This window comes from Falco peregrinus, chromosome 9, assembly GCF_023634155.1.
Source record: "Falco peregrinus isolate bFalPer1 chromosome 9, bFalPer1.pri, whole genome shotgun sequence".
Lineage (NCBI taxonomy): Eukaryota > Metazoa > Chordata > Aves > Falconiformes > Falconidae > Falco > Falco peregrinus.
In genome coordinates, this window is record NC_073729.1 from 16,266,556 (window position 1) to 16,284,440 (window position 17,885).

General features: G+C 42.3%; 1 protein-coding gene across 1 annotated transcript in view; it reads right to left on the reverse strand.

Moving 5' to 3' along the window:
• The window catches only part of SLC17A6 (solute carrier family 17 member 6), a 33,465-nt gene extending 18,100 nt beyond the window's left edge, over positions 1-15,365 (reverse strand). The window contains exons 1-3 of the mRNA XM_005240328.4: positions 14,551-15,365; positions 11,366-11,618; positions 10,072-10,190 (exon numbers count right to left, since the gene is read on the reverse strand). Coding sequence (XP_005240385.1) covers positions 10,072-10,190; positions 11,366-11,618; positions 14,551-14,636 — 458 coding nt within the window. The 5' untranslated portion in view covers positions 14,637-15,365. The remainder of the gene's footprint in view (positions 1-10,071; positions 10,191-11,365; positions 11,619-14,550) is intronic.
• Between the last annotated feature and the right edge of the window lie 2,520 nt (positions 15,366-17,885).

The following is a 17,885-nucleotide window of genomic DNA, read 5'->3' on the forward strand; positions in this document are numbered from 1 at the left end:
GGCACTGTTGGATGACAGCATCGTTGCAATTGATGCAGAATGTAAAAGACTCCTGGGTCATTAAATTCTGATTGTTGCTTTTACCAGCAAGTGCATTACATCATCCTTTCATAAGCAGATCAGGTTCCATCTCAGAAGTAATTAGCATTTGCCCTACTTATTTTGGAGGCTTTTCCAGTTTGTTACTTCCTACATCCAGTAGATATCTTATACTCATGCTGTTTTCTTTTAGCGGGTTTAATCTGCAGTTTACCCCAGTAGCGATCCTATTTTCTTTCTTTTGGATCACTAAGCTAGCCAGGCCCAATTCACCACATCTTCTTTATTCTTCATACATTTGATAGCCATACCAACCCTCTCTCTCCTGTTTGAATTCAGCTGGGGAATCTCTCAAACCTGTGGTTTCATTTTACACTCATTATATCCATATATGTCTAGATAAAATTCTGACTCATTCCTTCTAGCTCATTAGCTTTGGGATGGCTTGCTCTTTAAGTATGTAATCTGCTGGATCATGTTTCAAACCAAGACCTTCTCATTCAAATTACCATACCACGTTCCAGGGCTTGGGCTGTGATTCAACTGTCTCTGTTGATGTAGAGATATATAATACACTTATCAATGAAATCATCTGTGTTTTTAACTTCAAAATGTTTTGTGGAGCTGTTTGGGAGGATAACTGCTATGTGTTGGACTCAAAAGCTACATCTGTACTGCTTTGTGGAGTGTTTTCTGACATATAGGCCACATGTTACAACTGATTGCATCTGGACTGCACAAAGCAAATGCAGATGCCTTCAGAACAAAGCGACTGTGACAGTAGTGGTTTTATGCAACAACCTAAACAGCAGTTTTGTTGCATGAAATCCAGGGTACATATTGTATTGGGGTGAAGTATCAAAGCAGGTAGAGGTGATTAAGGATATCTGTTGGCTAGAGCATCTGGAATGAACTATGTCAGAAGCATATGTGGGTTTTGTTTCAGAGAGGATTAGTCTTTTCCCCTCTGAAAGGGATTCTGGTTATGAGGTATAATACATGCAGTATGGATTCATGAAGGCTTGGGACCTGGAAGACAACCGGGAGTGACGTTATTTGACAGTACTGACATATCTGGGTGATATAATACCAATAAATAATAAGTTTCTTTATCAGATTGGTCTGAAAGCATCTGGTGTAATTTTATGTAAACTGTAGCAAATTTTCTACAGATACTGATTTTGAAGGATTTGGATCAAAGGAAGATGGAATGCAAAAATAAGTCGCAACTTCAGACATTATCCCGCTCTTGTTAGTTATATCTAAGCAAGCGGGGCCAAATTCTGAAACTTTTATATCCAGTCCTGAAATAACTTGTCAAGAGTAAATGTAGTTCTCTGCATTTAGTATCTTGAGGATTACTGCCATTCTATAACCAAATAGTTCCAGAAGTCCACATTTGTCATCTGAGAGTTATAGAGGTACTTCTCAGTAACAGAGAAAATCATATTTTAGCTGATAATGTTATTGCTTGATGGTTGCCTGAAAGCTAGAAATGTAACACCATTAATGATGACTTCCTAGCTTCCAATTTATGTAAATATAAACAGTGCTCTGACTGACTTCTGAAAGGGATAATTTTCCTCGGTAATATCATGTGACAATTTTTTGTTTTCTTTTCAGCTGTTCCCCTGTACATCAATTGTTACCTCCTCGACTGCAAACTGTAAGTAACCGCTTGTTTGGAATATTTGTATTACCTATACTGATGTTTATTGATCACGTACCTATCATGTCACTTGTTCGTCTCCTTTGTAACCTAAAGACTCCTGATAATATTTCTCATACTCTAGTTGTCTTTTCAGTCTGTAATCGTGGTGCTCACCCTTCTTGGGACAAATCCTATTTCTGTTTATGTATTTGAAATGGAGTAAGTGAAAATGAACCAGGTATAGGGAGACACTGCTTGGCTATTCTATGACGTATATTATCATTCTGACTTTTCTCTAGTATAGGCTAATTTGTTGATGACTCTGTTGACCCCTCTACTGTAGACATATTCCTGTGAAATGCTCAGCCTGACAGTTTATGGCTTCACAAATGATAGACAGAATATAGTGGGTTTTTTCTGAATCTGGCCTTTAATTTGCATAAAATGGCATAGGTCTAACAAAGCTGGGATTATGCCATGAATATTAGAGTGGTTGATGAACTCAGCTGCCCAGCAAAACAGATCGAATAAGCTACCTTTGACATTAGAGAGGAACACTTATTCCCAAGTGCCAGTCTTAGGCTGAACATGCTTCATGAGAGAATTGCTTAAAACCAATCCTCTTTAATAACAGTCTGTGGCCAGAAGCCATAGTATAGCAGTGTTATTTGGCTTTCTTAAAATGTGATAAAATAGGTTATTTTCATTCATATGTGTACAGGGGAGGAGGGGTATGTGTATGTCTGTGTGCCCTTCATACCAAATCCTATTATAAGCCCTTCATCAAGCATTAATATGTAAAAGCCGACCTCCCGCCATCTAATCTAGTATAATAAGGGCTTGGGTACATTATTAATTTTTGTCACACATCTGAGGCCCCCTTTTATCAACCAAAACCCCCATCCAAATCCCTTGTTGCATCATTAAATTGTGAAAACAGCTTCATCATTCATGACAGAAAAATGGAAGGACCCTGAGCCATATGGCAGAGGGAGCAGTGGTACCAGCCACCCGCAGATATTTCCCCAGTCCCCTCCTTGCAGTGACTGGTGTTTAAAAGACCCTGCAATGCAGTAGGGTGGCAAAATCTTCTGGATTTTTTGTACAATATTGGCTTCTTTGGCTGGAAACAGATGAACCCAACAGCAGTGCCTGGGATTGGAGCCCGGTTTAATCTGCAGGATTTTGAACTGAACATGAAAGGTGGGGTTGGCAGGTACAGCTTTGGGGGTTCTCTCTTATAGTGCAAGGTCATCTTAAGTCTTCAGAAGTTCAGAGGCTGGCTCTTGTCTAACCACCCACAAATCCCCTGGTCATGCTGTGAATTGTACACTCTGCAAATCAGAAAAACACACAATGTGTCTACCTGCTAAAGCAGAGTGAATAATTCCTCTTTTTAAAAATGAAAAATATAAAGATGTAAAGTTCTAGGAAATCTTTGTACTTGTATTCCTAAACAATACTTTACCTGACATTTTTTATGCTTGTTGTCATTAAGGCTGTGTTAGAAAAAACCATTCTGATTTCACTGATGCACTAATGACACAGTTTCAGCGACAATCTTTGGGTCTCTGAGATGAGATGCACTGACATACAGTCATCTGAAACACCATTCAGTTTATTCATGCAGATAATCCTATTGGATTACTTGCTGGGAAGAAGGATTTAGGCCTTAATAACAAGATGAATGGCATTTTGAAAACAAAGATGAATTTGAAGTGAAAGGCTGATTTATACATTTTCATTCAGGTTAGGATGTGACAATGATGAAGGGTTCAACACAGGTGAGAGATAATAATATTGTAAAGAAATCTAGTATACTTATGTAGTGACGACTCTTAATGTGAATGGTGCCAGGATTTGCAGTTTAACAGATAATAAGAAATATAGGTCATTATCACAGAATTATATGCTGACTTTATTTTTTAAAAAATTGTCATTCTATTCTGCCCTTTGTATTTCTTTGTGTAAGAAAATTCTAATATTTGAGTACACGCATATGAGATAAAATGGTCACTCAGGTTTGTTTTACCAAAAAGAAGCCTGTGATCTATTTTTGAAAAGTACTTGGCACATACAACCAAAACCTGCATTTCTGTTTTAAATATTTAAGTGCAAACTTGGGAATTACATTCCTGTCCTGTGTAATCTAACAATGACCCATTAATTTCCTGATTTACAGCAAATATTTAAACTGTTCACTTTGGTAATCAATGAGGAAATAATGCCACAGCATTTTGGTAATGCTTTTGATTGGACAAGGGGTTTATTACAGATTTCCAGCATGATTTTTTAAGAATTTTTAAATAGTGTGTCAGAAGTTAAAATATAATGACATTTAAATTATCCTGAGATGAGGTGGTAAAAGCCAGTACAGTTTCACACCTTTCCATGTATGTGTGACAGCACAGCAGGTAGTTTATTTGCAGACAGCTGTAGCTTCACAGTAGAATGCATGTGAAATAGGAAATATTAATTTAAATAAAATTATTCTATTTCTAGATTAAAAACAAAACAAGTGCTTAGCTTTAAGGTCATCTAGCATGACATTCCCTATGGCATTAACCCTTATGTTTCACTTGCTTATCCCTTATATTTTCCTTAGTCATCCCTGTACTGAAAACATTTTATAATGGCTAAAATATAACTTCCAATGTAAGACTTTAACACCCAAAGAAGAATCTAGCATATAATTTCTCTGGTTGGGCAACCGGTGTTTAGTCATTATTGTTAATATTTATGCCTTTTTTTCATTTCTATGGCTACAATTTACTGATTCTTATTATATCTTTCCAAGGAACTAAAGCACACATTTATACCCGGCAATTTTTTCCAGTGGATTTATATGCATACTTTGTAAACAAATTACCTCTTAGTACTCTTTTTTTATGTATTGATATCCTGAATACATAGTTCTTGCTATTTCTTCCACTATGTGATATTATATACTGTCATCTTTTAAGTAATTAATGATCTCTAAATCAGTCTCTAATTTTTTGACACTCATATCATGTATGTACCGAAATTACTCACAACAGTCCAAGCTTAGTGTCATCGACCTAAATACACTCGCTGCACTAAATACAGAAAAATACATATCCCAGGATTGCATTGACTTTCTTATTAGAGCATCATGCTGGAAGCACATGATGGTTTTCTAGTGCAGCATGGCTTAAAATCCCACTCGGTGTGACTGCTTTACAGGGTGGCTCCCCACTCCCTGATGTTACTTTGCACTTGAGTGTCATATATATTGACCAGAATTCAGTTTAGCAAATAGCGATTAACATACCATCTGATTGTCTGGTCCTTTCTATACCCGCAAGCTCATCAGCATTTGTACATATCCTGAAATGGCTGATGAAGTGTAAAGATCACAGTAGATCCTGTTTAAGGAATAGTCAGCAGTATCATAAAAGTATCTCAGTCTTTGAAGGGTTCATAAACACTAACCAGTTAATCATCAGTCTCCCAATGTGGTAATATCACTAGTTTAGTTACAGGCACTCACTTGGTTGTGCGAAACACAAAAAGAAGGGGTTTCATCACACCACATGATAACTGGAGCCAACACCCCAAGTAACCTGGGGTCCCTATACAGTGTACAGGCAGAGATATAGAGGGGCATATTCTGGGAATGACACAATATACCTGAGGTCTGAAGTGCTTGCCAACTCACTCACTTAGTTAAATAGTATAAACCTTCCTGGAGGAGCTCAAAGTCAAGAAAAATTGCACCAGTTTCCAGTTGTCTATTTTGGATGCATCAGAACAGCAAAATCTGTTCTGTTTATAATTTAGTTGTTCAGATACTACAAAAGAATGTAATCATTAAATGACATTTCTGAAATTCATATCAGGATATTGCATTGTTTCAGAACATTGAAACATCTTGGCCACTGATGTTTAAATTCATTCCATTTAAATCAATTTTTTTAATTATAGAGTTGAAGAACCAAAAAACTGAATTTCTTTTTCTTTCTTTTAATAAGATTTCAGTCACCAAGAATGATGATTGTTTTTTAAAATCTGTAAAGGTTAGATGAATTCTGATTAGCCCTAGCAAGAGTTCTTTTCATGGACTAAGTAGAAATGCAGACTAGGTGGGGTTGAAGGACTGGCAGAATTTCATACTCTTCCTGTTCACATAGTATCATGATCATATAATGACAACCTCTCTGGCAGGAGCCTCTCTAATGCTGATATTAAAACTTGCAGTTTAAAAGCATTCAAATGAGATTTATGTGGTTTAAAATGGCATTAACCGCCATTATGAGTAATAGCTCAGCTGATTAAATAGCGTGGATACATGGTATTAGGGCATCACACTTGAATTTTAATGTTTTCTTACATTTTTCAGGGAAAAATACTTTTAAACAATGCAAAAGCAACTTACTTCCCTCCTTCTGAAAATTCTGCTTACACCAGGTCAAATCCACTGTGATTTAGTGAAAAACATAGCTCTGAACCCCCAAAAATCTAAAAAAAAAAACCAACCAAAAAACCAAAAAATTATCTCACTCTTTATTAACATTTTGAAGAGAAAGACTTGTGGTTACTAATCAGAAAGGATTGTAACCAATAAACATTTATATTTTGGGGGATTCATATCTGGAATCTGCTTGTCTACTCTTGCCCCTACAGTCTAAAAAGTTCTGAAATACAGCTGATTTTCTCTCGATAAAGATAGTTACGTAAACATCTCTGTGGGGACCATGAATTCTACTCCCAGTATACTGCGGCTGAGGGAGAAGGGCGCTTTTTTTAGTGTAAGGCTATGTGTTCAAATAGGAGAAGCAACCAAGAGGCGTTTCAAACCTGGATGTCCATGTGACAAAATGCCTTCCCTAAACTACTACAGCCTGCTCACCACTCTGCCATTATCGCGTCATGTTTAATTGGTGTCAAGGTTAATTGTTCACTGTTCATTGAGAACTTAATCCTGAAAAAAAGTTATAGCTGTAATAAACCCTACCCATGGGACTCTGCATTGCGTTTCCTTTGTTCCCCCAGTCTGCTGTGGTTGCATAGAACATCTTCCAGAGGCAGAACCTCTGCTGGGAGAAAAGGTCTCTAGCCTCTTGTGGCAAAAGGGACTCCTCTTCTGTTTTCACACGCTGTTCAAGGGATGCAAGTTTAAAGCTTCACTGATTACAAATGAGGGGGCACCTGAGGCCCAGTCTGTGTCTTTTGAAAAATTACATTGTCCTGCAATGCTCTGAAGGTTCCCTATTCCTACAAAAGTCAGTAGAGTTTGAAAGTGTTCAGGAGCACTGATCTTTGTAACGTACCAGCCGAACTTCTATAGACCACCTGAGATCTAAGTGCTCAGGAGATGTGTTGTTTCTGAATGTTCTCTGGAGTTTTTGAAGACAGTTTTGTTTGACCTTGTTGGTACTACAGCACTGTAAACACACCTCTATTAAAGAAAGCATTTTTCTTAGTGTTGGTCTGAAAATACACTGTAACAGAAAAGTCTCAGTGATACAATATGAGATAACTTGAGATCCTAGCTATCAAGTGCAAATTTCTGAGAAACTCTATTTACTACTTGTAAATCTGTAAATCACTAAATCTGATCTGTCAGCAGTAACGGGGAGCTGTGCATGATAAGAGCAGTGGGTGAAGGCAGAACAGAATAACCATGCAGCAGCAGCCTAGAGATTTACAGCTAGCAAAGGATCTCAGTAAAATGTTACCCATTGGCAGACTCAGTTAAAGAAAATAACATTGGAGAGTTCAGAGCTCAGGGTTGTTAGTTTTTGATTGGCAGTAAGCATTTTAAAACAGGCAGAATTAAGATAAAGGGTTTCAGTCCAGCCTGAAATTAAGGTTTTTTATGTAGAAAAGATTTCTTGATACCCCAGGAAGGTAATTTCTTCTGTATTTTATACCTTAGTGAAACTTTAACATTATGCCAAATGAATCTCTATAATTGGTTGCCAGCCTGAATCTTAATGTTATGTGCCATACACCCAGCAACTCCCTGGCAATAACATGTTAAGCTCACAAAGCACACTTTAACCCTCCTCCCAATTTCCTTCCTTTTAGCAACCTACAGTCAGTTTTTCATTCATGCTATCTTTTCCATGTAATCACTATCTCCTTCCCTTCCAGGAAATTTATCTCCTAAAATATCTCCCTTTTTCTGGAACTCAAGACTGAGTTCCTCACACCTCCTTGAATCTGGTGATGCTGTTCTAGAGTCTATTGTGTGTAGAGTACATCTGAACTTTGTTTTTCTGTATAAATTCAGACTTGGTCTGATTTCAAAGGAAACCATTAATGCCACAAAGATAGTCAACGAGGTTTGTTAAAAAACAAACAAACAAACAAACAAACAAAAAAAACCCCACCACACGTTACTTGGTTGTCATCCACTAAAGTATAAAGTGACCAGTTTTGGCTGTAGCATGAGACATGTATATCAGCAGAGGCTTTTATAGTAGCTCATATTCTACCGATGCCAGGCCCCAGTACTCACTTGTCTGACTTGTTCTCCTGCAGTTCTTAGAAAGGGTATGACATCAAGGCTTGCACCCTATTTTGGGTGCCACTTTACCCTACAGTCATCCTGTTCATTTCAAGTTGAACATGTAGGTGTCAAAATCTATATGTAGCATCAGAAACTAACTTGGGTTTTGGCCTCCTCAATGTCCTGCTGTTCCAACCACTACATCTAGTGACCCAGAATATTCTCAGCCATTCTTATCTGCAAACTAAATGTAAATCACAGCCACTATCCATATTTTACCATTTGCAATTACTGGCACATATGTCATAGCTAGTTCCTTAATTAAATCTGTGATTTACATGGTCATTTGCCTTGTGTTGGAGTTGTCTCAGAGGCTTCCACAAAAATAATAACTAATCACTAATCTGTGAAAATTGCTGAGTTAAAATACACCCAGGTCAATAACTGGAACTAGGGCTCATTTATTGTTGTAAATGTAAATATTTGTGAAGAGAAGGAAAATTTGAGTTTTCCTGGGAATGTCCCTGCCATTGTCTTGCAAACCTTTGTAGTGGCACCACTTTAAATCTGGATTGATTCAAATGATTTTACTGATGCTGCACCAGTGAATGAAGACACATTTTTTGATTCTCTGAGTCAAATTCTGCAGTCTTTACTCAAGCAAAACTCCAATTAGTCCTGAGAAGTTACAGACTATGTAAAGATGCAAAAATGCTTGAAAGAGGAAGAAAAGGAAAAGCACCGTTTAAGTGGCTGTTAATTGTTATTTGTAATAGCCTTTTACATTTCTGAACCACTAGCAGAAAGCTGACATTTGTAAACAGACAGGCAATGGATACCCCACTTTAATAAGCATTGTAGTTTGGTTTATTTGCTTTAAAAGGAGGGGTATTAGGGTTATCTCAGTTACAGAACATCTCTCCATTAGTAACTGCTCATCATTTGTAATGTAGATCTCTGTCTAAAAGTTATTTACCTTGGAGGGAGCATTTTTGCCGTAGCTCCCCTCTCCTCCCTCTTTCTCAAACCCACACAAGGAAGCTTGCTTGCCAGGCAAAGCGTCTCTGCCTTTCCAAGCCCACCTTTGATGTTGCACACTCCTGAGAAGAGTTAAAGGTATGGATTGCTGATTTTAGTACCCATTTGCACTTGGCTTGTTACTGTTTTGAAGAGTGGCACTAGGACCTTCGCTACTTCTGCAAACGATGAGCCTGTGGCATTAAGCGTGGATGTGAAAGCCTCATGTGTCTTGAATACTCAGTGGATCTAATTAACAGGTAGAATCGCACCCTGGGTGCTTGAAAAATTGCCAGACACCATAGAAACGAGTCCTTAAGTCCCCGCACCATCTGCACTTTCTTTTCATTGTGAAAGTCTCATTGAAACATGTTTTTCGACCATTCTAAGTTCATTTGTGCGCTAATGGAAAATTCCTGCTGATGGTTTTCCTTTTCATTAAAACAAAAATCATAACAACTATTTCATTCAATCATGGGGAAAAAAAATAATCTCGCAAGCTTTGATGAAACAATGAACCTTTGAATTTGCCTCTGCATACAGGTTGTTGGAATATCATTGCCACAACCTCTTTAAATGGCTTTTTAAAGAGAAAAGAAACCAACACGAGATAACCCGCGAACAGCGAGGTAGCCTGAAGAAGGGTGAGCAGCGCACTATCCCACCGCTCATGGACGTGTTCCTGCCGCCTTTAACTGCCTCTGCACCAGGGGCGGGGGGGCGGGGGAGCCCCGGCTGCGGCGGGCCCCCGTCCTGGCGTGCCCCCGGCTCCGGGGTCAGCGGCCGCGGCCGGCGGGCACCCCCCGCGCTGCCCCCGCCACCCCCCGCGCAGCCCCCGCCGCCCGCCCCGACTCGTCCAGGACCCCGGGCCTCTTTAGGCCGTCGTTACCTGTTAGCTGCCAGCCGGGACGAGATATACCCTCCGGGGATCTGGGTGATTATGTACCCCCAGAAAAAAGAGCCGTGGATCATGCCAACTGTTTCGGGATCCCAATTGAACTTCGCTTTCTTCCAGTGCAAGGGACCGGGAGAGAAGGAGAGAAAGAGAAGAGGAAGGCTGTAATCGTGCCAGGTTAAAGCATCCAGCCGCAGGAGCATCACACCGGGCAACAGAGGGGGCGATTCTAACGCCGGCGGTGGCGCCCGGCGGCCGGGATACCGGGACACGGACGCGGGGCACCTGGCGAAGCCGCTCGCTCTGCCTTGACCCACCATAGCATATACTCCGGATTAATAAACGGCAAAACAAACGCAATAGCAGCAGTAAACCCAGCCCCGTCCGTGCCCGCAGGACAGGAGAGGGGCAGGGCTGGCCCAGCAGTGACCAGAGCCCCGTGTGCCCGGGACCCCCGGCTGCTTCTCAGCCCCTCTGGGGCCGCCTCCTCCGGGCTGTCAGGGACAACCCCGCTCGTCAGGGCCGGGGGGGCTGCCGCCTGCCCTCCCCCCCTTGCCTGTGCAAGGGGTAGCTTGGAGGCGTTTATCTCCCCACTCGTATATTTAACACCCTTCTGTATTTAGAATTCGCTTCTTTCTCACTACGCTATAACTCGCTTTAACCCGGGTTTTATCATTGAACGCCTTTTATCAAAGCAAATCCTGCCACCCTGGTGTTTGCAAACGTTCCAACACAACCACCCGGGCTCCGTTACAGCGCGGCGCGCCCGCCGGCACCCGCTTATTCGGCGCCCTCCGTCCCTCATCCCCTACAGCTATTTGACGAGATATCTGCGTCTTTCCAGGTTGTGTGCAACGGGGAGAGGGTTAAAAAAAAAAAAAGAAAAAGAAAAAGAAAAAGAAAAAGAAAAAGAAAAAGAAAAAGAAAAAGAAAAAGAAAAAGAAAAAGAAAAAGAAAAAGAAAAAGAAAAAATAGTGTCTGCAAATTAGTAATTCAAAATAGAGCTGATAACCGAAAAGGAAAAATAGGAATAATCGGTAGAAATGGTTTCTTCTCGAGAACGGTGTTTCCCTCCTACAAAGGGTGGCGGCGGGGCTGGGCAGTGAGGGGCGGGGCGGGAAGGGACGGGAGACGGGGACACAGCCCGGGACCGGGACCGGGGAGCACCGCGGGCTGCGGCAGGGGGGCAGCGCCGCGAAGCCATCAGAGCCCGTCTTGCCTGCGCTGAGGTGCTTGACCTGGGACTTGTACTGGGAGGATGAGGGATTTACGAGGGAAAGGTTCCCACCTCTTTAATAACTTTTCCTCCTCGGTGTATGGTGCTGTTATTGACCATATCCACGATGGCCACTCCTAAGTTACACCGGATCCCGAAGGAAATGCAGAATCCCAGTCCACTCATGATGGCAATGATGTACCTCCGGGGCAGCCCGAAGCAGGTACAGTCGCACAACGGGGCTTTCTTCTCCGGCACTTCCATGGGCTTCCCATCTTCTGTCAGCTCGATGGTGTCCCCGGGCTTCTGTCTCTTCTCTAGGACTCTGCCCGACACAAGAAGGGAAAGTCAAGCCCTGGGCGCCTGAACGCACAGCCACTTCGGGTAGCTGAAGGCTTAAATTCACCGCTCCCCCCGCCCCTTTGGCTTGGTATGGATTGATTTGAGGATTTAGTGCTTGTTTTCCATTCACCTTCAACTGCTCTTTAGCAATGACCTGTGGGAGTCACGATTAGTCATCCCCAACTCCCCCCCGCCACCCCGCCGCAGAAGCCCAGGGAGGAGCTCTAGCTGAGAATTGCTCATCTATCATTAAAGACTTCTGCTTAAAAATGTAGGACGCATTAAGAAGACATCATCTGTAACCACTGCAGAGGCGCCATGTTGGGGAGCCCAAGAGACATAGCCTGGAAACCGAAACAGTCTTTTGGCGAAGGTTTTACTCCCTCCTTGCTGTATTAGAAAAACCAAGGGGGGGGATGATCTTGGTGTGTATCTCGCTTCAGGTCTGGGAACAAAAGGAATGTTAGCAGAAAGGGAGGGGGGGGCGATATTGCTACTTATTTTAGATTTGCAAAATGGCTGTCACATGCAGTGGAAGAAAACATGACCGTCTTCAGAGAACTGGCATCTCCGGAGAAGTCTTTCCAAAAGATTGCATCTGCTCAGCTACACCTTGCGAGCCTGTGATCCCTTTGTAGGTTTAACCTTCCCAGATCAGCTTAAAGTCGATCTCATTGTCCCCCACTCCCTGCTTTTTACATGACTATCCTATCTCCTAGAAAACAATGTGCAGGAATCTGAAGGGGAATGCTTATTTGCAGCTATTTCGAATCAACAGGAAAATATCGGGGATAAAACACGCTGCCATCCATGACAGGTGACTTAGAACACTTCATTTTATTTCTTCTTTGGTGGAAAAGCTTTTAAAAAGCCGTGTCGGTAGTAAGAAAGATCGGGTTTAAGGAGCAAGTGTCCCATGCTGAATCTTAATCTTCTTTTGTAGTCACTGAGATAGTTAAAATACAGAAAAACTAATTGCTTCCAGCCCAGCTCCATCATCTTATAGAGCGAATATGTGACCATTTCCCGACACCCTGGTCTCTCCTACCGCTGTCCTCATCCCTGCTCTCGGAGTGTTTTCTCACGTCGGAAACCTTCCCGGAGGACCACCTCTTTGAGGTTAACTCATCCGGCTAATGGGGCAGTAACAATTAGCAGAATAAGGCTCAAAAGCTTCTTCGTGTTTTGGAGAAAACACAGAGATTTTCCCCAATAGTTGCTCAGCTGAAATTTTCCCGATTTTTCTTTGCTGGGAGAATTATTTCCGTGCTTAAAGTCCTCAGCATTAACAAATGTCTTAAAGTTGTGAATAAAACAGGACACCGTGGTTTTATGTTCGAAATTCGTTCGTGCGAATAAAGGGTGCTGTAGAGGTGTTTTCTCCCTGAATGGGCTTCTTGTCTTCGGGAAGACATTAGAAATCAATGTGTCAGGGACAGAAAACCTATTTTAATTCTAAGAATCGGAAACAAAGTACTTAGTCCCGTGCGTTGAAGATTAGTAAAGCGCGCATTTGCTAATCAAGGAGAAAATTCAAACGGAGTTCTGCTGGGAAATACAAACATTGTAATTCTCCATTATTCTCTATATGACTATATAAAAAGCAGTAGACATGATCTTTTTATTTATATGTTGTAGAATCTTTTAGGGAGAAAAACATATTTATTTCCTTAATTATATTTGAAGCATTTATTCTGGATTAGTAATATTTCTTTTTCTAACTATTGAAAATGACTTAAATGTGACCAAAACCTGTAGGATATTCACTGCGTTATTAATGGCTTTGGTTTTGCTTTTGGCTTTTCAAAGTTGTACCCTTGCTACTAAAACGGAAATCTCGATTTTGTCTTTATCACTTCACTGATATGTCCCCTTTCCTGAAAATGGCAGCAGAAGTTGTGACTCATGCTGTGGAACAGCCTTGTGCCTGTGCCCAACACTGCCGCATAGGTATGGAAAAAAAGACTTTTACGTGACCTACCCTAGGCAGATGAATCCGCAGTTACCTTTAACCTGTAATTCAGGGGGGAAAAAACCCACACCAAACCAACGAAATAAACAATAAACCCCACCAATCAACCCCCAAACTTCGAGGGAATTTCTAGCAGAGAGCACAATCAGAAATACATTGGAATTTCACAGACCATTCTCAAACGTCCTGGAGGTTACCGAAGTCGCCAGGTTGGATGGAGCACGGTGTGTCAACTTTAGTGTATACACTTCTTAGGTATGCGAGAATTTGGGCTTGTTTGTGCGTATAGGGCTCGAAGATGGTAGAAACGTTCTGTACACACAAAACCATACTGTTGAATGATGCTTTTGAGTTTAGCAATTGCAGTTGTTACTTATAAGACGAGTGGATGATTCTTCAAGCAGGCGGATAAATAATTAAACACATGCCTCTATATGTTTCAGCTTCAGGAGAAAACAAAATCGTTCGGATATCAATTATTTATACATCTCCATGTTTATCTTCCTCTGACGACAAATTACACAAGGGACAAGACTAATCGAAACCAGGAAAAATTATTATTATTATTATTTAATGATTAGTAAGGGCAGGGGGAAAGATCCTGTGACTGCATCGCAGAATTAACACAGAACAAAAATACAGGGAGCTGCTCTCTCGTGATTATGATTTCAAGATGGGATCCTTGTTTTGTGAGAGAAAGATCTTTCGCTGCATGTTTACTGACACCATCTACGAATCAGATAGAGAAGTTACGAGGGTGCCATATTGAGTAGCTTCAGCACTAGTTTCCAGGATCCAGATTATATCAGCAGTATCTCAACACCTCCCAGCCCCTCCGCCACCAGCCTCCCCAAAGCATTCAACCTCCTTCAGCAGCTGGCGGTTAAGAAAAGCTTCCGATTATTTCTGGGAAGTAGAGCCCTGTAAGAAATCTCAGTCTTACCTGTAGAGTTGACCAAGCGATTTTCCAGCAAAATTCTTCAATCCCTCCTTGCCAGGAGTCAAAATCCTTTGTTTGACCGACTCCATTCCTGCAGGGGTGCTCGCTGGATTCTGCTCTGCTCTGGATAGGGCACTGCTACGAGCAACGATGGTTCATATTGGTTTAATCTCTTAACTTTCCCCCCTCATTAAATGGCTATCAGTGCACCTTCGGGTAGAGGGAGAGCGAGAGAAAGCGTGCGCGTGTGTGTGAGAGAGGGAGAGGCAGAGACGGCGTGCGGAGCCGGGGGGGCGAGGGCGAGGGACGCGCCTGTGTGAGGCAGCGAGCGGGGGAGCCTGACCGCTGCAGGCACCCCCGGGGCTCCCGGCAGGGCGGTCAGAAACTCTCCTCGGCCTTGCAGGGTGCCGCGGTGGCGGGCGGAGGCAGTGCCATGCCCGGCTGGGAGGGGACGGAGATCCCTTTGCGGGAGCGGTTCAGAGCAATCTCGCTGTGGCGCTGGCGGGGTCCCCGGCTGTAGAGCTGGAGGGGGAGGGGTGGGATTCGCCGCCGTAGGCAGACAGCTGCGCGGCACCCCGCGCCCCGGCGCCGCTGGCTAAATCCCGCGGACGGCGAGGAGCCCTGGCGCGGCCGTGCGGCCCCCGCCCGCCCACCCGCGCAGCGCTGCTCCCACCGCGGCCGCGCAGGTCGCGCCCCGAGGCGGCGGCGGAGGCCAGCGGCACCCTCCGGGCGCCCGTCCCTTCAGCACCGCGGACAGCGCCTCGCCCGCCGCCGGCCCCGCGTCCCTCCAGCACCGCGGACAGCGCCGCGCCCACGCGACGCCGCGGGGGCGGGCCGCGCTCCGCAGCCCCCGGGGAGCCGCGCCCCGGCCGCCCACCCCCGCGGGGACCGGCGCAAGCGGGGCCGCTGGGGGTCACCGCCGCCCCCCCGGGGCCGCTCACCGCCCCGGGCCGCTCCGCGGGGATTGCCGCACGTCGGGGCCAGCGTCGCTGATCCGTTTGTGCTGCTGGCGTAGAGAAAGGACATGGCCTTCGTGCAGTCAGTCACGCTTCTGGGGAAACACGGCAGCAACTGCAAATAATGCTGCTCTTGCTAAAAATAGAGAACATCTATTCTAAAGGTATATTTACCTCTATATCCCTGTTTACTCGCACAGCTTATTTTATATCATATTACGCATCCATTAGGGACTGCTTTCTCTTAAGCATTTAATATTTTCCATCTCTTTTGTGTCCTCTGCTTTCATACCTCTGGGTAGGCCAGCGTAACCTTTAGACTTGATTTGTGGTATTTACAGCTCTGGAATGAGCTGGGCATATTCTGCACATAATTATTTTCCTTTCCAGAATCTAGCAGTAAATTTCCTACTTTAATCACTCTGAAGTAGATTAAAGATGCAAAACGTAGTATCTTTAAGTCATAACCATTGCATTTCTCTTAGGTTTCATGTTAATCATAAAGTTTCTGTAGATTTGTTAAACGCAAAAAAAAATGTATAACTTGTGCTCTAAACAAATCCTTCTAAAATTATTAAGCTACTTCACCTGCCTAGTTGGTGACAAAATGTAAACAGCATATTTTAGAAGTGAAATTCCCTGATGGAAACGTCTTCGGATCTATATAAATTTTTTTTTCTGCTGTTGCCCTCTGGCGGAGGGTTAATGAAGTTTTATGGCAGCAAAGTACATTTATACAAGAAAGACCAATTATTTTAATGTTGAAATTCCCATAATGACTAATCCTTGCAGAATTTCAATATTTCCTTTCAAAGTTGTGAAAGAACTACAAAGTACAAGACTAGAAAATAGATTAAAAGCATATATAATTGACATGTTGCTAATTAGCATCAGAACACAGAGCTGATTCCTAAATCATGGTAGGTACTGAATGTGGTTTGCAGCACCGGTTTCAGTAGAGCATCTTCACTACCACTACGCTGCTGAAAGGATTTTTCCCAGTACATGCAAAGCTGCACAGTTATATAAGCAAGTCTTCCCAATGTTTCATGGCTCCAGTGTGCCATTGCAGATGCTCAAAGGAAACCTGTATCAAGAGATTTTTCTGAGGGGAAGCAGGAACAGGAAATTTTTTAGCGGGGATAAGATGGGATTGGATTCTGCAATGCAAGCCTTTCAGGAAAGTGCCAAGCACTTTTCTGAGCTGGAATTTGAGACTGTTGTTTGCAGGGCAAGGGTGCTTTGTTTATTTGCACACTACATAGGAGTGCTGGCCCTTTTTTTAGAAAGCACAGCACTAGCATGTTTTTAATGCTATAGCCACTAAGTAGCAGCAATAGTTATTAGTAAAATCATAACATTTAATAAGTAAATGATGACTTATTTGGGAAAGATAAATAATTTATCATAACACATGAAAATTACTTTAAAGGCCAGATGAGTTATTCCTGGGTGTAGACTCTTACTAGAGAAGAATTAGTTAGTCCTTGATTGGATAAAACATACAGAATAGCAAACAACACTGGTATAGTAAAACCCTGTACTGACTAGGCTGCTACTGTAGCCATCTGAAGTAGAAATTTTATGTCTGTCACATGTTATATCCAGATATTACTGAGTCCCATCCTGATCAAGTTCAGCTGTTTTGTTTTCACATGAGGCACTAAGAGCAGTAGAACGCTAATGTCATTAGTGTTATAAAATATGCACAGACTTGTCAGCTTCTTTAACATTGTATTTCAGTTATTTAACCTTGTTAAAATAAGCTGTTTTATTTAACCTTGGTAAAATAAGCTATTTCTAGAAGAAACAGCACATAGCATCAATATATGTTATCAAAATTGTTATCAATAATTATTTCCCTAAAGCATACCTGTGACAGGCAGGCTCCTCTCACAAAAGGCCTTATTCAAACTCCAGTGAAATCAGTCTTTCCACTGGTGTCAGTGGCAGGTGAAATAGGGTATTACACAGAAAATTCTAGTCCGGTTATCATTGCTAAAAGTTCACGTATTGACCAGAAGGAAAGAGATGCAATCAAAAGTCACCCAGTGAAAAACTGCAGCTCTGAAAAAGCTCTAAGAATATCTGCGGGACGATATGGTATGATGCAGGATGCTGCAGATGCCTGCAATTTTTCACATAGAGCAGAAAGCTTATTGTTTAATCCTGAAACCTTGTTATTAAATACAGTTCTCTTCACCTGGTATGGATTTCTTATTCTTTTTCTTGTGTGAAGGTTAAAGGATTGAGTCCCTACCTGCCCTTTTGTTTCTATATGTAGTTCCTTTTTATGAGTTTCTAACTGACCTATTTCAACAAGTTAATTGCAAGAGATGAAGAATTACAGATGCGGTTCTCGGTTTTTCTTATTGCTATATA